Source organism: Epinephelus moara, chromosome 15 (genome assembly GCF_006386435.1).
Source record: "Epinephelus moara isolate mb chromosome 15, YSFRI_EMoa_1.0, whole genome shotgun sequence".
Classification (NCBI taxonomy): domain Eukaryota; kingdom Metazoa; phylum Chordata; class Actinopteri; order Perciformes; family Serranidae; genus Epinephelus; species Epinephelus moara.
Window position 1 is genome coordinate 16,111,344 of NC_065520.1, and position 18,225 is coordinate 16,129,568.

Consider the following 18,225-nt stretch of genomic DNA (forward strand, 5'->3'; position numbering starts at 1 on the left):
TCTGAAAGGAAGCCGGAAGCACTTGTTTTTCTTTCGGGTAGCTTGACACTGTTGACATGACAACATGCGCGACTTGTGTCTCGGGTTAGTGGTCCGGTGGGAAACGACTCAGGGAGAAAAGTTCCGCGTGTTGTTAATCGCCACATGGTTCCGCTGTCCAACTGATAGTCTTTGTTTAATGTTTAATAATCGGTATCAGAGAATATGTTACATTTGCTGCTTCAGAAAGCGAAACGTAATAAGTTAAAATTATACAAACAGATACAGAGTAGTTCTCTTGTTTGTTTGTGTTGTTTTTTTGTGTCAAACCAAAAACAAAAAACGAGATAAAAGAGCCTTTTTCCTTTTTTGTTGCAGAATAATTTTTTTTTTTTTTTTTAAAAATCAACGCTCAAAAGCAGTCATTTTTCGGTGCACCGGTAATTAGGTTGTGCACACCAGGCATATGGTCGGACGGACCCCAATACAGTACACTTCATTATGATGGGCCCTGATGCAAACAATGGACAACAAAAATACCAAATAAACTAAGGATGGAGATTGGTTTGTCTTTACAATAGCATACAGCAGCTGGAACAACTTTTTTATTTAACATAAGTCCTTTTTTGAATATGGGTGTATTTCTGAAATGGCAATAAGTTACAAGAGCCTGTTCTCTGGCCAGCATGCTGTTGGAAGTCCTGCTCTCTCTGTGGGCCCCTCGTCCCATGGGCCCCAGTGCAACTGCACTGCCTGTACTGTCTATACTGTCTACAACTGGTGCACAAGTTATTATCTTATAGGAACATGTTATTATCTCATGGGAACAAGTTATTACCTTGTAGGAACAAGTTATTATCTTATAGAAACATGTTATTATCTTATAGGAACAATTTATTATCTTATAGAAACATATTATCTTATAGGAACAATTTATTATCTTATAGAAACATGTTATTATCTTATAGGAACAATTTATTATCTTATAGGAACATGTTATTATCTCATGGGAACAAGTTATTACCTCGTAAGAACAATTTATTATCTTATAGGAACATGTTATTATCTCATGGGAACAAGTCATTACCTTGTAGGAACAAGTCATTACCTTGTAGGAACAATTTATTATCTTGTAGGAACAATTTATTATCTTATAGGAACAAGTTATCTTGTAGGAACAAGTTATCATCTCATGGAAACAAGTCATTATCCTGTGGGAACAACTTAGTATCTCATGAGAACAAGTTATTATCTTGTAGGAACAAATAATTATCTTATGGGAACTAGCTATCTTGTGGGAACAAGTTATTATCTCATAAGAACAAGTTAATATCTCATGGGCACAAGTTGTTATCTTGTAGGAACATGTTGCTGTCTTGTAGAAATGAGATATCTTGTAGGAACAAGTAATTATCTTGTGGGAACACGTTTTTATCTTATGGGAACAAATTATTATCTTATGGGAACAACATATTGTCTTGTTGGAAAACATCATTTTTTTGAGGGAACAAATAATTATCTTATGGGAACTAGTTATCTTGTGGGAACAAGTTATTATCTTGTAAGAACAAGTTATTATCTCATGGGCACAAGTTGCTATCTTGTAGGAACATGTTATTATCTTGTGGGAACAAGTTATTGTCTTGTAGGAATAAGTTATCTTATAGTAACAAGTTATTATCTTTTTAACACAAGTTGTTATCTTATGGGAAGAATTTATTATCTTGTGGGAACATGTTATTGTATTGTTGGAACACGTCATTATTTTGTGGGAACAAATTATTACCTTGTGGGAACAAGTAATTATCTTGCAGTAACAATTTATTATCTCATGGGAACAAGTAATTATCTTGTAAGAACAAGTTATTATCTCATGGGCACAAGTTGTTATCTTGTGGGAACAAGTTACTATCTTGGAGAAATGAGATATCTTGTAGGAACAAGTAATCATCTTGTGGGAACACATTATTATCTTGTGGGAACAAATTATTATCATGTAGGAATAAGTTATCTTATAGTAACAAGTTATTGTCTTTTTAAAACAAGTTATTATCTTATGGGAACATGTTATTATCTTGTGGGAACATGTTATTGTCTTGTTGGAACACATCATTATTTTGAGGGAACAAATTATTATCTTATGGGAACTAGTCATTATCTTGTAAGAATAAGTTATTATCTCATGGGCACGAGTTGTTATCTTGTAGGAACATGTTATTATCTTGTAGAAATTAGATATTATCTTGTAGGAACAAGTAATTATCTTGTGGGAACTAGTTATCTTGTGGGAACAAGTTATCTTGTAAGAACGTTATTATCTCATGGGCACACATTGTTATCTTGTAGGAACATGTTATTATCTTGTAGGAACAAGTTACTATCTTGAAGAAATTAGATATTATCTTGTAGGAAGTAGTAATCATCTTGTGGGAACACATTTTTATCTTGTGGGAACAAATTATTATCTTATAGTAACAAGTTATTATCTTTTTAAAGCAATTTACTATCTTATGGGACCAATTTAATATCTTGTGGGAACATGTTACTGTCTTGTTGGAACAAGTGATGATCTTGTGGACACAAGTTATTATCTCATGGAAACAAGTTATTATCATGAGGGAACTATTTTGTTCGCACCAGACAATAATCTATTCCCAAAATGTAACTTGTTCCCACCAGATACATAACTTGTATGCACAAGATCATTACGTGGGATAAAGTTATTGTCTTCTTCCCACAATATAACATGTTCACACAAGATAATTATCTTGTTCGCACATGGTCGTACTCTTGTTCTTGCTTAATTGTTGTTACTGACTATTTCTGAAATAACTTAATTGATTTCTGTGCAGTGCTGTGTGCGTTTTTCCACAACAGGCTAACACTCAGCATGCATCTTGCCCTGGAGCTTATGGAACCCATCCCTAGCTTTATAGTCACTCAGCTCAATAAACTCAACTCAGCTCAGTAAGAAGAGTAGTAACATGGACAGCTGTGGCCCAGAAGGTGGAGTTGGTTATCCATTCGTTTGATCCCTGGCTCCTCCAGCTGGCATGCCGAAGCATCCTTGAGCAAGATACTGAACCCCAAATTGCTCCCAGTGGCTGTTCTATCAACGTAAGTGTGTTAAAAACTGAGTAGCAGGTGGCACCTTGGATGATAGCCTCAGCCACCAGTGTATGAATGTGTGTGTGAATGGGTGAATGTGACCCGCTGAGTGGTCAGAAGACTAGAAAGGCAGTTCCAAAGGTATGAAGGATAAACTAGTTGCATCATAAATGAAAATCATATGTATTTGCAGATAGATGTGGCAAATGAATATGAGGTCTTCTACAATAAAAAACAAGCAAATAAACACAACACTGTGCTATGCTGTGCAGTACATATGAATGCTTCCATGTATACAAAAATAGACATATCAAAACACCTTTACACAAATGGGTAATATGTACATACCACAAAAATAACATCACATGACACAAGACTGCTCACGAGTACTAAATTCAGATTTCAGCCTGTAAATAGCTTAAAAAGAACGACATGCAGAGGAGTCTGGTGTTGATGGAAGAAGCAGCCACAGGTGTAATCTGTTGAAATCTCTTTTGTGACTGGGAGAGCTGCATGACTTCATAACGCAGCCTCCAGCTGCTCCGCTGCAGCTGCTCACTGGACAGCAGATAGCTGCATTTCAAGCTCTGCGTGTTGGCCAAAGTGAAAGCTGAGGACTGTAGCAGTGACACTGGGTCCACGAAGTGCTGTTTGTTAAAGGAAAAATACTGACAGAAATATTCATCCTGATCTAAACATGTTGCTGGCACATTCTTCTTTACAACACAATATTTCAGCAGGGACAAATATCTGGGACACCAAACATGAGCAGCAAAGTTCAAGTCAATCACAGGAACAAGTTACACACATTATAATGGAGGAAACAAAAACATGCATTTCTCATATGCTGCCTAAGAACCACTATAGATTTGGCGTAGTACTTATTTACATAAAACAAGAATAAAAATAAATACTATGTTAGGAGAAGTATTTCTATGGGAAGTAATGACTCAACTATCATGACTAAATAAGATGTGCTGAGCACGTTCTTTCTGATACCTCCGCTGGATTAGGAAAGTGAAGGTTTATCCAGTTCTGTAATCCTGATGTGTACGAATAAGGAGGAGGGAGGAATACTGGTCCCATCTTTGGACAAAAGGTGAATGTGACGATAACCTGAGAACACCAAAGCAAAGCAGAGGCATTGGCAAAATGCGCTTTCTAGATGCAATCTCAGAAAAGTATGCTCGAAGCTACAGGAGCAACCTCACCTTGTTGTATACAGCTGAGAGGGAGTGTATACTGCCCCACAAAGTCATTTTTTGAAGTCTTGTCATAGTCTTCCACCACAAAGCGCACCATGGCCAGCTCAGGAGAGTGGATGGTGAAGCGCAGGGTGTCGTACCACACGGGGTTGAAGCCTGCGGAAAGGACAGATCGTTCAACAATCAGCCATCCTGTCCATTATCTATTCCCTCTTATATTTATTTTTACAGGGACAAGTGTACCATTGTTCTCGATGTATCTGGTCTCCTGCTTGGCCTGGTCGCTTGGAACACCGTGGATCTCTACTCTGACCAGAGGATCCACTATCGAATCCTCTTTGATGTTGACTTTGGGCAGCTGCTGACCACTGATCACCTTCAACACATATACATTGTTCTCAATTAAAACAAACTGCAGGGATACATTTTCCTTACTCTCCTCATGAGTTGTACCTGTATCGTAAGGACGACTGGCTGGTAGCCATCCCGTTTCTGGGGTGTCTCAGGGTCAAATCTTTTCTCGGCCTCTCTCATGAAACCAGGCTTTAGGACATAACCACAGCTGCCGTTCTGACTAAACAATCCGTCATTCAGATCCATCCCCTCCCCGGCGGTCTGGAAATTCAATGCAACTGCATAAAAACAACAACAAAAACAAGAAACAAGATTTACGTTTTTGACTCGTGCTATTCTCGCCAAGAATTTAAGATTCAGGCACTTTGAGAGAACGTAAAGCTGCACTGGGCATCTTTGCAATATCTAGAAAATTTGAAAAAAAAGGTCACTCAATCACCAATTTGGCACCCAGCATTCCACATTTCCTGAGGATTGAAGTTGGAGGAGTCCGTTCGGAAGCCACTGGGATAAACCCTGGTCAGCTGCCGGGAGTTATGGTGCACAAACTCGGCCCCTGCAATGGAGATAATAAATAGGGTGTGACTGAAGCCCTGATAATGTTATCATAAGTCAATCATAAACACAGCAGGAGAATGATTATCTTTCATGGTCTGTAATTTAAGGACTCACCAGCCTCTCTCAGGTGTTTGCGGGCCTTGGACTCTGTGAAAGAGGCGACCTCGTAGAACTTGGAGTGGATGCGAGAGTGTTTGAAGTTACTGAAGTGGACGCTTTTGCAGTAGACGACACAGTCTGACAGCTCCTTGGACAGATGCTGCTTTGACTTCTATGGAAACAAGAGGACAGAGGAGAAAAAGGTAAGTCAATAAGTAAGTAAGTAAATTTTATTTCTATAGCACTTTTCACAGATAAAATCACCAAGTGCTTTACAGCAAGAATAAAAAAATTCACATATATACGTCACGGGAGCTATACTGTTCTGACTATGAGGGGATGCAAACACTTTATGTTGTACAGTAAACTCAATAAAATAGAGAGCAGAAGAAGCAACAAAAAAGTTCCAGTCTTTCTATAGCGAGGGAGTTCAAGTATCTCGGCGTCTTGTTCACGAGTGAGGGTAGAATGGAGCGTGAGATGGATCAGTGGTTTGGTGCGGCTTCTGCAGTGATGCGGGCGCCGCGCTGGTCTGTCGTGGTGAAGAGGGAGCTGAGCCAGAAGGCAAAGCTTTCGATTAACCGGTCCATCTATGTCCCAGTCCTCACCTATGGTCATGAGCTCTGGGTAGTGACTGAAAGAATGAGATCGCGGATACAAGCAGCCGAAATGAGTTTCCTCCGTAGGGTGTCTGGGCTCAGCCTTAGAGATAGGGTGAGGAGCTCGGACATCTGACAGCTCGCAGTAGAGCCGCTGCTCCTTCGCGTCAAAAGGGGTCAGTTGAGGTGGTTCGGGCATCTGATCAGGATCCTCCTGGGCGCCTCCTGCTGGAAGTATTTCAGGCATGTCCCACTGGTGGGAGGCCCTGGGGCAGACCCAGAACACCCTGGAGGGATTATATATCTCATCTGGCCTGGGAACACCTTGGGGTCCCCAAGGAGGAGCTGGAAATATAATGGCGTCAGGTAACTGGCAAAGGCTGGGAGCTCTATGAGGGCCACTGGTGGACAGGTGTGGAATGACAAGGTCTGAAAAGATCCTTCAAGATGTAACCTAAGAGGCTTCAGCTTTTCCACTGACTTGTAGGAAGAGCCCAAACCCACTGACCCAAAGAGACATTTAAACATCTTTGGGTCATTAACACACTGCAGTCACACGAAGCTCATTGAGGTCGAGCCATGACTTGGCTCTGTGTTAACGGCAGTCACTACCATGTGATAGGGTAAACCCTTGTGATGCAAGGAATCCTTTCATGGATGGAGGCGCAGCACACATCGAAACCTTGAGACAACCCCCTCTTGAATTGTGTAAGTGATACTTCCCCACAATGCCAAGCAGAAGCAGGTGTGTTGCCAGGGTAGCTTCCATGAGTGTAGAGATCAGAGGTGTAGTGAGCCCAAACGGCACAATGACAGTTAACCTGCAGAGCACCTCGGCGTGCACGCCTGCCTGCTTCCACATGAAAGCTGATCTGCCTGGTCTACCCGGGCTTCGGAGCGTCACCCCCCCTCACCTTCACCCGTCTACCTGACAGCAAGACAGCTATCTCTCCAGACACCTACACCATCAGCAGGGCACCGCTGAGCTCACATCTCTGCCAAGCTCAATGCTGGCCTCACCTCTGATGACTGTGTTGACAGGAGTCCCAGTGTGGCGTTTCATGCTTCTCAGATGCTTATCAATAAACATGACTCTAAGTGCCCAGTGATTCCTTTGCACACTTAGTTTGCTGGGGATGTAGATGCACATTCAGCACGAGAAATGATCCTCTAAAGATGGCAGAAATCTTTCTTCATCTGAACCAGGACAAAACCGAGGTCTTAGTTATTGGTCCTGAAGCTCAGAGAGGGAAACTAAACACAGAACAGCAAGAACTGGCACTAAAACCCTGTCAACAGGTGTAAAACCTTGGAGTTGTCTTTGATTCAAGTCTCTGCATTGGCTTCTGGGGTGCTTTCAGAACTGATTTTAAAATCCTGTCGTTGGTTTATAAAGCTCTTAATGGTCTTAGTTCTACCTGTTCATCAGATTTGCTTTTATCATATGAACCCTCTAGAACCCTCAGGTCTTCTGGCTGTGGCCTTTTATTCATCCCCAATGTTAGAACAAAAATATGAGTTGCCAATGCATATTAATCTCCTCAGGGACCGACGACTACACCTTTAATTGACTATTTATTCTATGGCTAAGAAACTGGTGAAACAAACTTCAACAGGCTGCACTCAAGAACTTTACCTCAAGAACCTTCAAGAACTCTTCAAGTCTTCACGAACCTTTCTAATGAATCGACTCAAATATGTTTCATGGTACAAAAAATCAGGTACTACATATTGACTTCTTACACACGGAGCTCTTCAAAGGCAGATGGACACAACTTCACCAAAGCAAGTCCACAAGAATGCCGTTCAAATGCCGATCGTGTTGCCTTTTCGAATATCAAATACTGGTACTGTATTTGAAAGTTAGCTTTTTAATTTGCCCTTAAAAACTGGTGTCTATTACAATTAGTATTTGAATTATTATAAGTCTATTCGGAACTTCTGTTTAAATTTAATTGCCTAATAAAATATTTGCAATAGTTGATACTTGATATTGCATTCTGGCCCTACTTAGAGACACTACACCTCGGTATTTACAACAGAGGTGATTACTGACTGCAATTAGTGCTCTTAAGAGTATCAAATATCCCATTTTAGAGAAGACCGAACAACCTTCACCTTGCTCAGCTTAGCCTAGTTTGGCCTAGCCGGGCATGGTCTGGTCTGACATGACAGAGTAGGAGGACAGCACCTACGACATCCTCTTCTATAGAGATTCCTCTATCTGTCATGTCTACTTGTACCCTGGACACACACAGTGGTGGAAAATGTGTGTTTCCTTTAGTTATGTAGGAGTTGATGTGTTTTTAGGTTTATAAAGTTAGGCCACCTCAGATCTGGATTGCTGGGGTAGAAGACACCTGGGTCACGAGTGGTAGACAAGTGTTGAAGGCTCATTCTCTGCCCCTGTCTGCCTATGTGTCTCTCTCTGCTGTCACAGTGTAAACAGATCACCTTATGCAACACCCAGTGTCTGCTCCCTGCCCTTCAATCCTCTCCATTTTTCATGAGGGATGACAGAAGTTTATGCAATCCTTTTCCGCTGGATAAAAAGGTGACCACAACTACAAGACACTGACAACAAAGACGCCAAGGAGAAATATTTGACCTTGTCCTTTCATTTAGTTCAGAGAGAACACCCTGGACAGGTAGCCAGACTATCACAGGGCTGACTGATTAACCTGCATGTCTTTGGACTGTGGGAGGAAGCTGGAGCTCCCGGAGAAAACCATTGGAAACTCAGACTCCACACAGAAGGGCCTAGTTAACACAAGCTAACACAGCAGCAGTGGCATTGCATTCGGCAGTGACTCACACTGACACCGAAAAAAGCTCGACTCTGTCATGAAACATTTTAACAATCGTTAGGTGACATTAGCCGTGTGATGCTAACAGTTAGCCCTGTGTGTGTGCAGGGCAGGCGGACTCCTACCACCTGTCCACTGTGTGCAGCTGTAGTAGCAGTATTTCATCATCGTTGTTTTTGCACAACAGGATTTTAAGTCGGAAAATATCAAATGTTTATGATATTGAAAATATGAAACCAGGAAGACTCCAATCCATTAAGCTTAAGATTATGTCTGTTAACCCCGACACTACAGGGTTATCTGGGAAAATAATCTACTCAGACCAGCCTTGAATTGGGAACACGGGGCAGGTGAGTCAGACCCAAAAATCTGCCCAATTATCCTCCAATGCGGGGGCCAGCATCAATCTATGAAGTGTTCCATTCATATATTAAAAGCCTCAGTGTTGCATCACCAGCCTAAAAAGCACTGAACTAGAGGATCCCGGTTCTATATCCGGCTGGCTCATCAGACTGTGTATAATAGGCTTTCTGAATCTGAGGTCAAAAAGGTGCATTAGACAACCTGACGTACCTTAATCCTGCGACGGACACTCTCGCGGTGGAGGTTATCCTCATCGATTTCAGCCACCTCTTCCTCATCACTGACCTCTCCGCTTTGAGACTCCTCCACCATCCCGTTGAAACTCTCCTCCAGACCACCGATTTTCTTCGCCTTCAGCAGAATCCTCCCCTTAAGATCCTGACAGGAAAGTCAGATATAACCTCGGATCATCCATTAAATCCAGTTTACTTTTTAACCAATTCATGTGTGGAAAAAATGGAGTGATTAAAACTCTTAAAATGGGCTAGTGGACTGTCTGTAAGGGGGGGAAATACTGTGGTGTTGAATAATTCAGAGTACCACTGTTGCATGTAGACACAGATCATATGGCCCAGCAGGCTCTGACAGGCTTTGGGATGAAAGTGAAGGTGCCCTCTGGGTGTCAAACTCATTTTAGTTCTTGGGCCTCACACAGCCCAATTCAATCCCAGGAAGCAGACCAGTAAAACCTTTGCAGAATGACCTATAAATAACACCACTTCCAAATGTTTCCTTTTCTTTAAGTGTGAAGAAGTACAAGTGCATTCTGATCATGTTGATCAATTTATCGAACAAACGGTAAGGGTTGGACTGAGACCCCCAGTTTTCAGGCGGACCGGGGTTCGCTCGTTTGGTCTGCACCAGAGTTCGAATGATCATTCACACCACTCCAAACGGACCGAACTATCCATGGAAGCGGACCAGGGTTCGTTTAAAGCGGACCAAATAGCGCCAGTGTGAATGCGTCCTTAGCCTTCACAGCTGTGCAAAGTCATCCAGAGGTCCACATTGGACCCTTTGCACATGCATACTGCATTATGCATGGAGAGATGTCAGAGCAAGGGGGCTACCTCACAGGATGGTGCCCCTCGCAGTTGTGGGTTTGGTCAGTTATGGGCCTTGTGCCTTGTTCAAGGGCACCTCGGCAAACTAGCACCAGTCCACACTCTGTGCTTAGTCCATTTGTGGACTTGAAGTGGTGACCCCTTTGGTTCCCAAGCCAAGTTCCCACAGACTAGTCTGAGTGGGCGGAAGTTCGCTGCATAGATCAGCCTCTCATTGGGCGGAACGAGCCACCCGCTGAAGTCCCGCCCTACCACCTCCGGTTGTGTAGCAGTTTTCAACCGTTTTCAACACGTCCTTTACTAACTTTTGCGGTGTTTGATCTTGCGGGGATGTAGCCATTTTTCTGCCATGGTTCGCATCCTGTAGGCGATATTTTTGTGGGCGTGCTACACCAAAACCTGTTTCCCCCCAGCAATATTTTTGCAAGCGCACTGTTGCTGTGGCACCGCCAAGAACGATTGTGATTGGTTGAAAGAAATAAAAAAAGCTGGGGCGTTTTTTCTCCAATCTTAAAGTGAGAGTCGGCGCAGCCAGACCTTTCTTTTCTTGAGAAAGGTCTGGTGAGCGAGACTACCACAGACTGACTGAGCTACTGCTCCAACAATGACTTGATGTAAGTCTGCTTTGCCGTCACACCTTTGTCAGTTACATCTAAGCTAACTTGAACTTGTTACTGATGTCACTGAAGGTAATTTGCTTATCCACGTTACAGCACAAGTCAGGTAGGCAATGATCAGAATCAATGGACATAATTCAGCACCACACAAACATCCATGAACTCCTTTGCATTGACACTTGATAACTCGAAACTCATTTGAGCATCACCTTGACAAGGAGAGTTGAGAGAGTTTGTTGCGGTGTGCATCTGGAGCATTACTGTATCTCATTTAAATATAAAAGTGAGGTAAACAGTGAATGGTTGCCCCAGAGAAGTCATTTACAAGTCATTTAAAGCTGTAGCACATAGAGTGGGGTAGGGTTAGGACAACAGACTGCACTGCTCACCTCAGGAGATGGCAGCCCAATGGGGGCCTTTCCATCTAATGTGCTTTTCAGCAGCTTGTCACCAAGGATGTTGTTGAGGTGTTGGGCCATGACTCTTTGTTGCTCAACACTGCAGTGGTTCTCGATGGACAGGATGACTGGATATACAGATACCTGGACGGGGTAGAGAAGGAGTCAGAGGGTTGGAGGGAGTGAGTTTGTAATTTAACACTGCAGAGCATTATCATCGGGGAAAGCTAATACACCTGCTGACATATGCCTGTGGATTGTGCCTGTCTGGTTGACAGACCAGCAGATGGATGCACAAGGGGTCACAAGGCCGAAATATTCAGCTGTGGAATCGATGCTCATACACAACAGTGTCTGACATACATCTGAACCTGGCAGCTGTTCATTTTGGCATGAGGCTGGCAGATCCCTGGCTAGTTGACTTATTCGGGCTTTCAGATTATGTCCTGGATATCATTGCACAGTTGTGCATCCCCTCATAAATGTACAATGAGATGCTGAGCAATTTGTTGATACAGCTTTACTAGACAATGAAAGCAGAAAGAATGTCTATGCCAGCATGAAGGGATTAGGAAACACGTTTGCATGTTTGGTCTACTTGAAAAGCCACATTTGGACCAATGTGATGATCTGTAGTTGGGTTGTGACTGTGTGATCTGTGCAATCAGAGAGCCACCATACTTTTTATTGCAAAATTTACGACTAGACTTTTTGCTCTGGCCAGGATTAATTCAAACATGAAAAGGTTCATTCGCATTCACTTCTACATGGACAGATGATGCTACCTTGAAGGCATAGTTGCCCACTGCATTGACCACGTCCTTGAAGAGTATCTTGGAGGTGAAAGTGTGTCCATGATAAACGATGGGTTCTCCATTGGCACCATCCCAGCAGTCCACCTCTACACACCGACAGCCACGACTCAGAGCTCTGAGCAGCAGAACAAATTCAGTCTTTAATCCCAGGAGGGTTGAAGGTATCCAGGTTGAAAATCAAGACTTAATCAATTTGATAACATAGAATTAATCACCTAATAACTATTAGATGTCAGAAATTCCACTTAATTCTAGTGATGAATTTTGTAAAACTACTAAAGAATGGAAGATTAATGCAGGGTAATGCCAAAGTAAAGCTCAATGGAGCATAGAAGAGAACACATTAGGGAAGGGATCTGTGCTGATGGAGATCCTGAGATATTTAAAATGGTGGTCTTCCTGGATGTGTGCCATAGGCAGACCTAGTTCTCATGTAATCATATCAGCCTCTTTTCTCTAGGAGTTCCTGGCAAATTTATGAAAGTTCGTATGGACACCAAAGAAAATGCAAGTCACGCTTGTGTGTATCATGTCTGCGTATTCAGATTTGACTAATTATAAATTTGAGAAGAAGGGGTGCGAGGGGTAGCCTGGAAATCCAGACTCAAATCTAGAAAGATTTTGAGTCTGGCCCTCACTGATACACCCTTCCTACCCAAGGGGCGGCACTAACTGAGGCATATTAAATGCTGCCGCACGCAATTGGATAGCACGATAGCCAATCAGCAAAAAACAAGGTGACGTATTCATTGCACTAAGCCCCATTTGTTTGCCGACCAGTGCTGGGCTAACTGATATATTATGCTTTTGCCGTATCCCATCGGCAAAACGGCAAAGACTTCCTTCCTGGAAGCGAAGGCTTCTAGGGCAGTCTTCTGTTCCTCTCTCAAGGAAAAAGATAAGTGTAGTTGGCTTAGCATTTCTTCCAAAGCTAAATTGAATGGACGCGGTCCTTCGGCATCTTGGCCTAACGGGGCAGCGCTGTCTTCATCATGTTACGCCCACCCAGACCCCGCCTCTGTCAGATTTGATTGGTCCGATAGGTGATTTCCAGGTTATGCAAGGGGAGCACCAAGCAATTTCCCCCCTTTGATGCATCCCCCAATCTTTGGCATCCCTACCTACATCACCTAGACCACAAACTGCCACTAATTAGCTGGTTTGGCAGATTTGTCATTAGGCTCATAACTAGAACATGCCTTCGTCTTACAATTGGTTGATTTTAGAATTATAACGTTTGGTTGTTTGGTCTCAGTCACATCAGCATCATCTGTCGGTCAGCACTTCTTTTGGTAATCTGAACATCAAAAAGACATTTCCAGCAGAGCCACATGATCAAACCTGACTAAGCTTGAGATGCTATCCCAGCAGCATTACCTGATATACCCCTCCACGCTGCTTTGTCCTCGGAGCTGGTCCTCCATAAGGTAGGTGTTGTGAGAGGAGGAGATGAAGTAATGGCACAGCGGCTGGGTCATGTCTTGGAAGACACCCCGCCACTGTGGGTGAAAGATGGAGCCCTCAGCTGAGCCGAGGTACATCAAGAAGCCATCGAACGTCATGGCATTCAGCTGCTTGGCTGAAAATACAGCAGGGTTGTGTCAGAACCTTTTCACATAGTGCTGGCATCATGCCTTTAATGGTATTACCAAGAGACACGAGGTACGACTTCAATCATCTCAGTAGAATCAGACAAATATCAAGATACACTCCATGAACCTGTGTCAGAGGGCTCATAGCGCTCAATGAGCTGCTTGGCATGCTGCTGGATGTCACCCCCCTCCAGCTGCTGCTCTCTCAGGAAGTCCTCCAAGTCAGTCTGGGATAACTTCTGGCCATCAGCTGAGTACTCCTGGAAAACCCGTAATACATCCTCCCGCTGGGTCAGCATCTTGTAGAAGAGAACAAACTCATCGTCCTCCAGTGTACCCGACTGGGACTTATCGGCCATCTGAAAGAGGAGAAAGAAACAGCCTCAGCAAAATGGTCATGGACACCAGTCTATGTTGAATGCTTAAATCACAACAATGAGCTCAATGAAGCTCAAATTAGCTGAAAGACTCACTGTGAAGAGACGATGAGCATGGTGCTCATTCATGTCCACGTTCATCATCTTCAGTAAATCCCGCACTTCCTTGAAGTTCATTCTCCCATCGTTGTTCTTGTCTGCTTTCCTGAACCAGTCACCGATCCATCTAGGTAGGCCACTTTAGGAAAGTATCACATTCAGTAGTGACTGAGACATTCAACCTTGTTTCTAAGAGCTTTGGAAGAGACACTTGGCGAGGACTGACAAGATGACTGTTCGAGTACGTTCAAGTGTAAATTCCTTCCTTACACAGCTCTCTGAGGAATTGATCTTCAACCTTGCTTTGAGCTATGGCTCGGTGAATCCCCAAAGTAGAAAACAAATAAATCTGCACACCAAGCATGACGTGCTGGCACTTAACATTGGCATTGGATATAGATCATGAGGTGAAGAATCTTCCAATATGGACACAATTCTGAGTATACTTGGGTATCAATATAGAATGGGCAGGTGGCCATGAGGAGTGGGGACCTTTATGCTACCATGGGTATACAATCTTTGATTGCAATGACCTGATGGTCTCAACAATTCAGCCTTTATTGACTGGTTGATGGGATTTAGTCTTTTCCACTGTCTAACACTTTGCTAATGAGCACAGTTCAAACCAAAGAGAAATGGAAATGGACTGCAAACCAGCAAAGACTTTGAAGGCGTTGATGGCATATGACTGAAAACACTGATTGAAAGATACTGGTCAAGTTTCTCCCGCTCCCCCATGTTCTCCAGGTTGTCAATCAGCTTCCTCATGCCTCTGATCCAGGACTGAGCCTCCTCGGCTGACTCAGCCACCAGGTCCAGGTTGCCCCTGCGACCGCGGAAGACCAGCGTGAAGCATCGGTCAGCCGGGAACTCATCGGCGATGCTGAGCAGCACCTCGGACTGGTGGCCCTCTCGTATTGCCTCCACATCACTCACTGAAACTGGGCACAAAGATCGACACAGGATGGAGAGATTCGGGGTTTCTTTCTACAACACAAGGCTGCACAAGAGAATGCAAGTTGCTGTCCCTTTATGCTACACTGGAAACTGAATAAACAGTTAGCGAAAAGAAGCTGCTCTGTAGTCTGGTACAATGACAACTGATTATGATGGTGATGATACTCATTCTTTCCAAACACGTTCTTCCCAACCACGTGCGTACTGGTGTAGTACATTTTCTTGAGACAAAAAAGAAAGAGACATGCATCTAACATCATTCAAGACCCTTCAGAAAATATTCAATCTTGGTTCGAGCACCATTAGTTTTAGGATAGACTGGTGCGCAAGCGAGTGCTTCAGTCTAACCCGATCTCATTCCAAAGTTGTCAAATACCGGCGCTTGGCCAGCAACTTCTGGTGTCAGACACTGACGAGAAAAGCCATCTTTCATGTCAGCACGATACGCGGCCGATCGCCATTATTGTTTAACAGTGCGCAGTGGCTTAAGGGGAAACGCGATGGGACAACATGAGGTAAGGGGGCGAAAGTCCGAGTAAGGTGGATGGAAGGGGTGCTGGATGGGTCCAACAACCACCAACTTTCACCCAGGAGGCCAATGGGCTCTTCCTGTATGATTGTAAAGCCAAACCCTGTTCATTTTTCCTGAACCAAACCACGTGCATTTGTTGTTTGAGGAAAACAAAGTCAATTTGTGGTGTTGTACCGACGCAGTACATTTCCTATGAAAACGAAACTCGGAGTGAGAATGTGTTACTATCTTTGATCTTATAGCAGCAATTACTTCTCACTGTCTGGACATGATTGAAGTCAGAGACAAAGTTGTTGGTCAGCCTTAATATGTTGTTATGGTAGGCTGATTCATACTTTCTCCAGGGCTGACCTGCAATCTTTAACAAATCCAAGGATTCACCCAAAACCAGCAAAATGGAGAACTGGAGGTAAGTGAATCTTTGATACAGGATCTCATATCATGGGTGTATATATCAGGTCCGAAAAGACTGGGTAAACTGAGTTCTATTGAGTTCATCTTCCACTGTTTTCTACCATAATGAATGTGGTGACATCTTGTGTAATTAACATCGCCATTTGGGTTATATCATAATAATCATGTTGGGCACAATGCGTCCCCAAAAAGCTCCATCTCATCACCAAATCACGTGTTCTTACTTGTGGAGTGGGTGTTGCCAGCCTTCTTGGATTGGTACCAGATGGTCATGCAGTCGTCCTGCAGTTTGAAGTAGCGTTGCTTCTTCCAGGTACGAGACTTGATTTTCCTCATTATCGTCCCCACCAGCATGGACTGGAGGTTGTCATCCCCCTGGATGCCTGGGAAAAGGCGGACTGAGTTAATTTTTATATATATATTATATTCTGTATTAATTCAGTGAACTAGTGGAGAATTTTCACATCTCAGTCTAATATTTAGAAAAGTAAACCACAATCCCACAGCAGGAGACAAGACAGACTTACGGAGGCCACTCCCTGTGGAAGCCATTCGTTGTGGTCTCACTCTTCTGCCATCTAAAGACAAATAAGTTCGTTATTCATGTAAGTTTACCGTTCCAAGGCAAAGACAGCCAGACATTGTGGTGATTTCATCAGTAAGATAAATGATTATTAATTGTATTTGACAGTCCTCATTCTTAAAGGCTGCGTGAAGTCACTACACCAATTACTAATTTTAATATGGAGGCTCAACATTTTGGTTGTCAGACCTTCATCAGGTTACGTAAAAGAGCAAAATGAGCTGAAATCGATAGTCCCACAGTCCCTCCATTAAATATGATGTTCTTGGCAATACCTGCATCAGTTGCTCCACTCACCCGAACACGGTTGCAGACCAAGTAAACCACCTTATGGCAACGGCACAAATCGATGGCAGTGCTCCCCAGCAGGACAATGCGCCATGCCACATCACAAAAAACTGCTCAGGAATGATCTGAGGAAGGGGAAAAGGACCTCAAAGTGTCGACCTGACCTCCAAATACCCCAGATCCTGATCTAATCGAACATTTGAGGGACGTGTTCATACCCCAGAGGTACCCCTGATCCACGGTGGGTGCTCCTTGGACCGGACTTGGCTCTGACCTGTTAAGGCATGAACACAGGACCTCTGGAGGGTGTCCTTTGGTGTCTGGCACCAATGCGTTGGCTTCAGATCTTTTGAGTCATGTAGGTTGTGAGGTGGGGTACCAGCACGTCCCACCCACAGATGTTTGATCAGTCTGGGATTTGGGGAATTTGGAGGCCAGGTCAATTCCTTGAGGTCTCCGTCATGTTCCCTGGGCCACTCCTGAGCAGTTTTTGTGGTGTGGCATGGTGCAAATTCTCTTCTCTCACATTAGGACTCCATTTTCAGGCAGCATTATAGAATCACTTCCCAAACCAAAGCCCCCCACAGGAACTGTTTCTCTGGGTGTAGCTGCATTAGATGCCTACTGCACATGGCACCAACAGCCACGTTATTCAGCCATCAGCCCAGTGCCATTTGTGGCGTCACCAGGCGGCCCACTAAGCTGATCCGGGTGCTCTTTTGCTGCTCTGTTGTGTTTTCACTACATTCTTTGCTGCCCTGCACTTTTCATTCTGTCTCTGTGTCGCGCTCACTAAGCCAAGTAATCTCCACAAATCCTGGTCACGGGCTCACCATCCCATTCACTTATGACCTGTGCTGAGTGGGTGCGGGTACAACTCATTCTCAAAACAGCAAACACATACACATACAAAACATCAAATCAAGCTGAAAGTCCAGGGGTTGAATTGAAACATTTACTCAGTTTTGAAGGGACATCAGTTTAGCTGCTTAGGTAAATGTAGGCTCAGACCGAAAATCCACACAACAACGAGGACAGTATATTGTGTGCTAATCTGTCTGTGAGCTACTGGCCAAGATTTTCATGTCATCTCTGATTTCATTCAAAAAGCAGAATTTCCTGTTGTCAACATCCACACGTATTAAAAGTCAAACTATTACAGCAAGTCAATGGAAGTAGCAACAACAACAACAACAACGAGCAGCATTTGTTTGTCAAACTGCAAGGACCTTAAGTTGAGTCTGACCTGTTGCAGGATCATCCCTGAGTCCCAGTCGCAGAGCTGGAACAGATCATATGGCCCAGGAGCTGCTGCCGTCCCTCTGCATGCCGCGCTGCAGTAATGAAAGCCTGCAACAACTGAAACCAGTGTTAACTCTCTGTGACACACTCCTCCCCTCCTCCCCTGCTTCCCTCC

General features: G+C 43.6%; 1 protein-coding gene across 2 annotated transcripts; it reads right to left on the reverse strand.

The window, feature by feature from the left end:
- Positions 1-3,254: 3,254 nt before the first annotated feature.
- Positions 3,255-18,200, reverse strand: plcd4a (phospholipase C, delta 4a). Of its 2 annotated transcripts, XM_050063248.1 has the most exons (16): positions 18,055-18,199; positions 16,465-16,515; positions 16,162-16,320; positions 14,747-14,975; positions 14,032-14,161; positions 13,686-13,917; positions 13,344-13,545; positions 11,937-12,081; positions 11,143-11,295; positions 9,283-9,450; positions 5,319-5,475; positions 5,086-5,202; positions 4,746-4,924; positions 4,536-4,668; positions 4,299-4,448; positions 3,255-4,203 (listed from the first exon to the last, which is right to left on the reverse strand). In XM_050063248.1, the coding sequence occupies exons 2-16, from the start codon at positions 16,487-16,489 to the stop codon at positions 4,097-4,099; spliced, it is 2,286 nt and encodes a 761-aa protein (XP_049919205.1). In that variant the 5' UTR covers positions 16,490-16,515; positions 18,055-18,199; the 3' UTR covers positions 3,255-4,096. The 2 variants fall into 2 exon arrangements, with proteins under 2 accessions (XP_049919205.1, XP_049919206.1); XM_050063249.1 differs by lacking the exon at positions 11,143-11,295 and having other exon boundaries at positions 18,055-18,200.
- Positions 18,201-18,225: the final 25 nt, after the last annotated feature.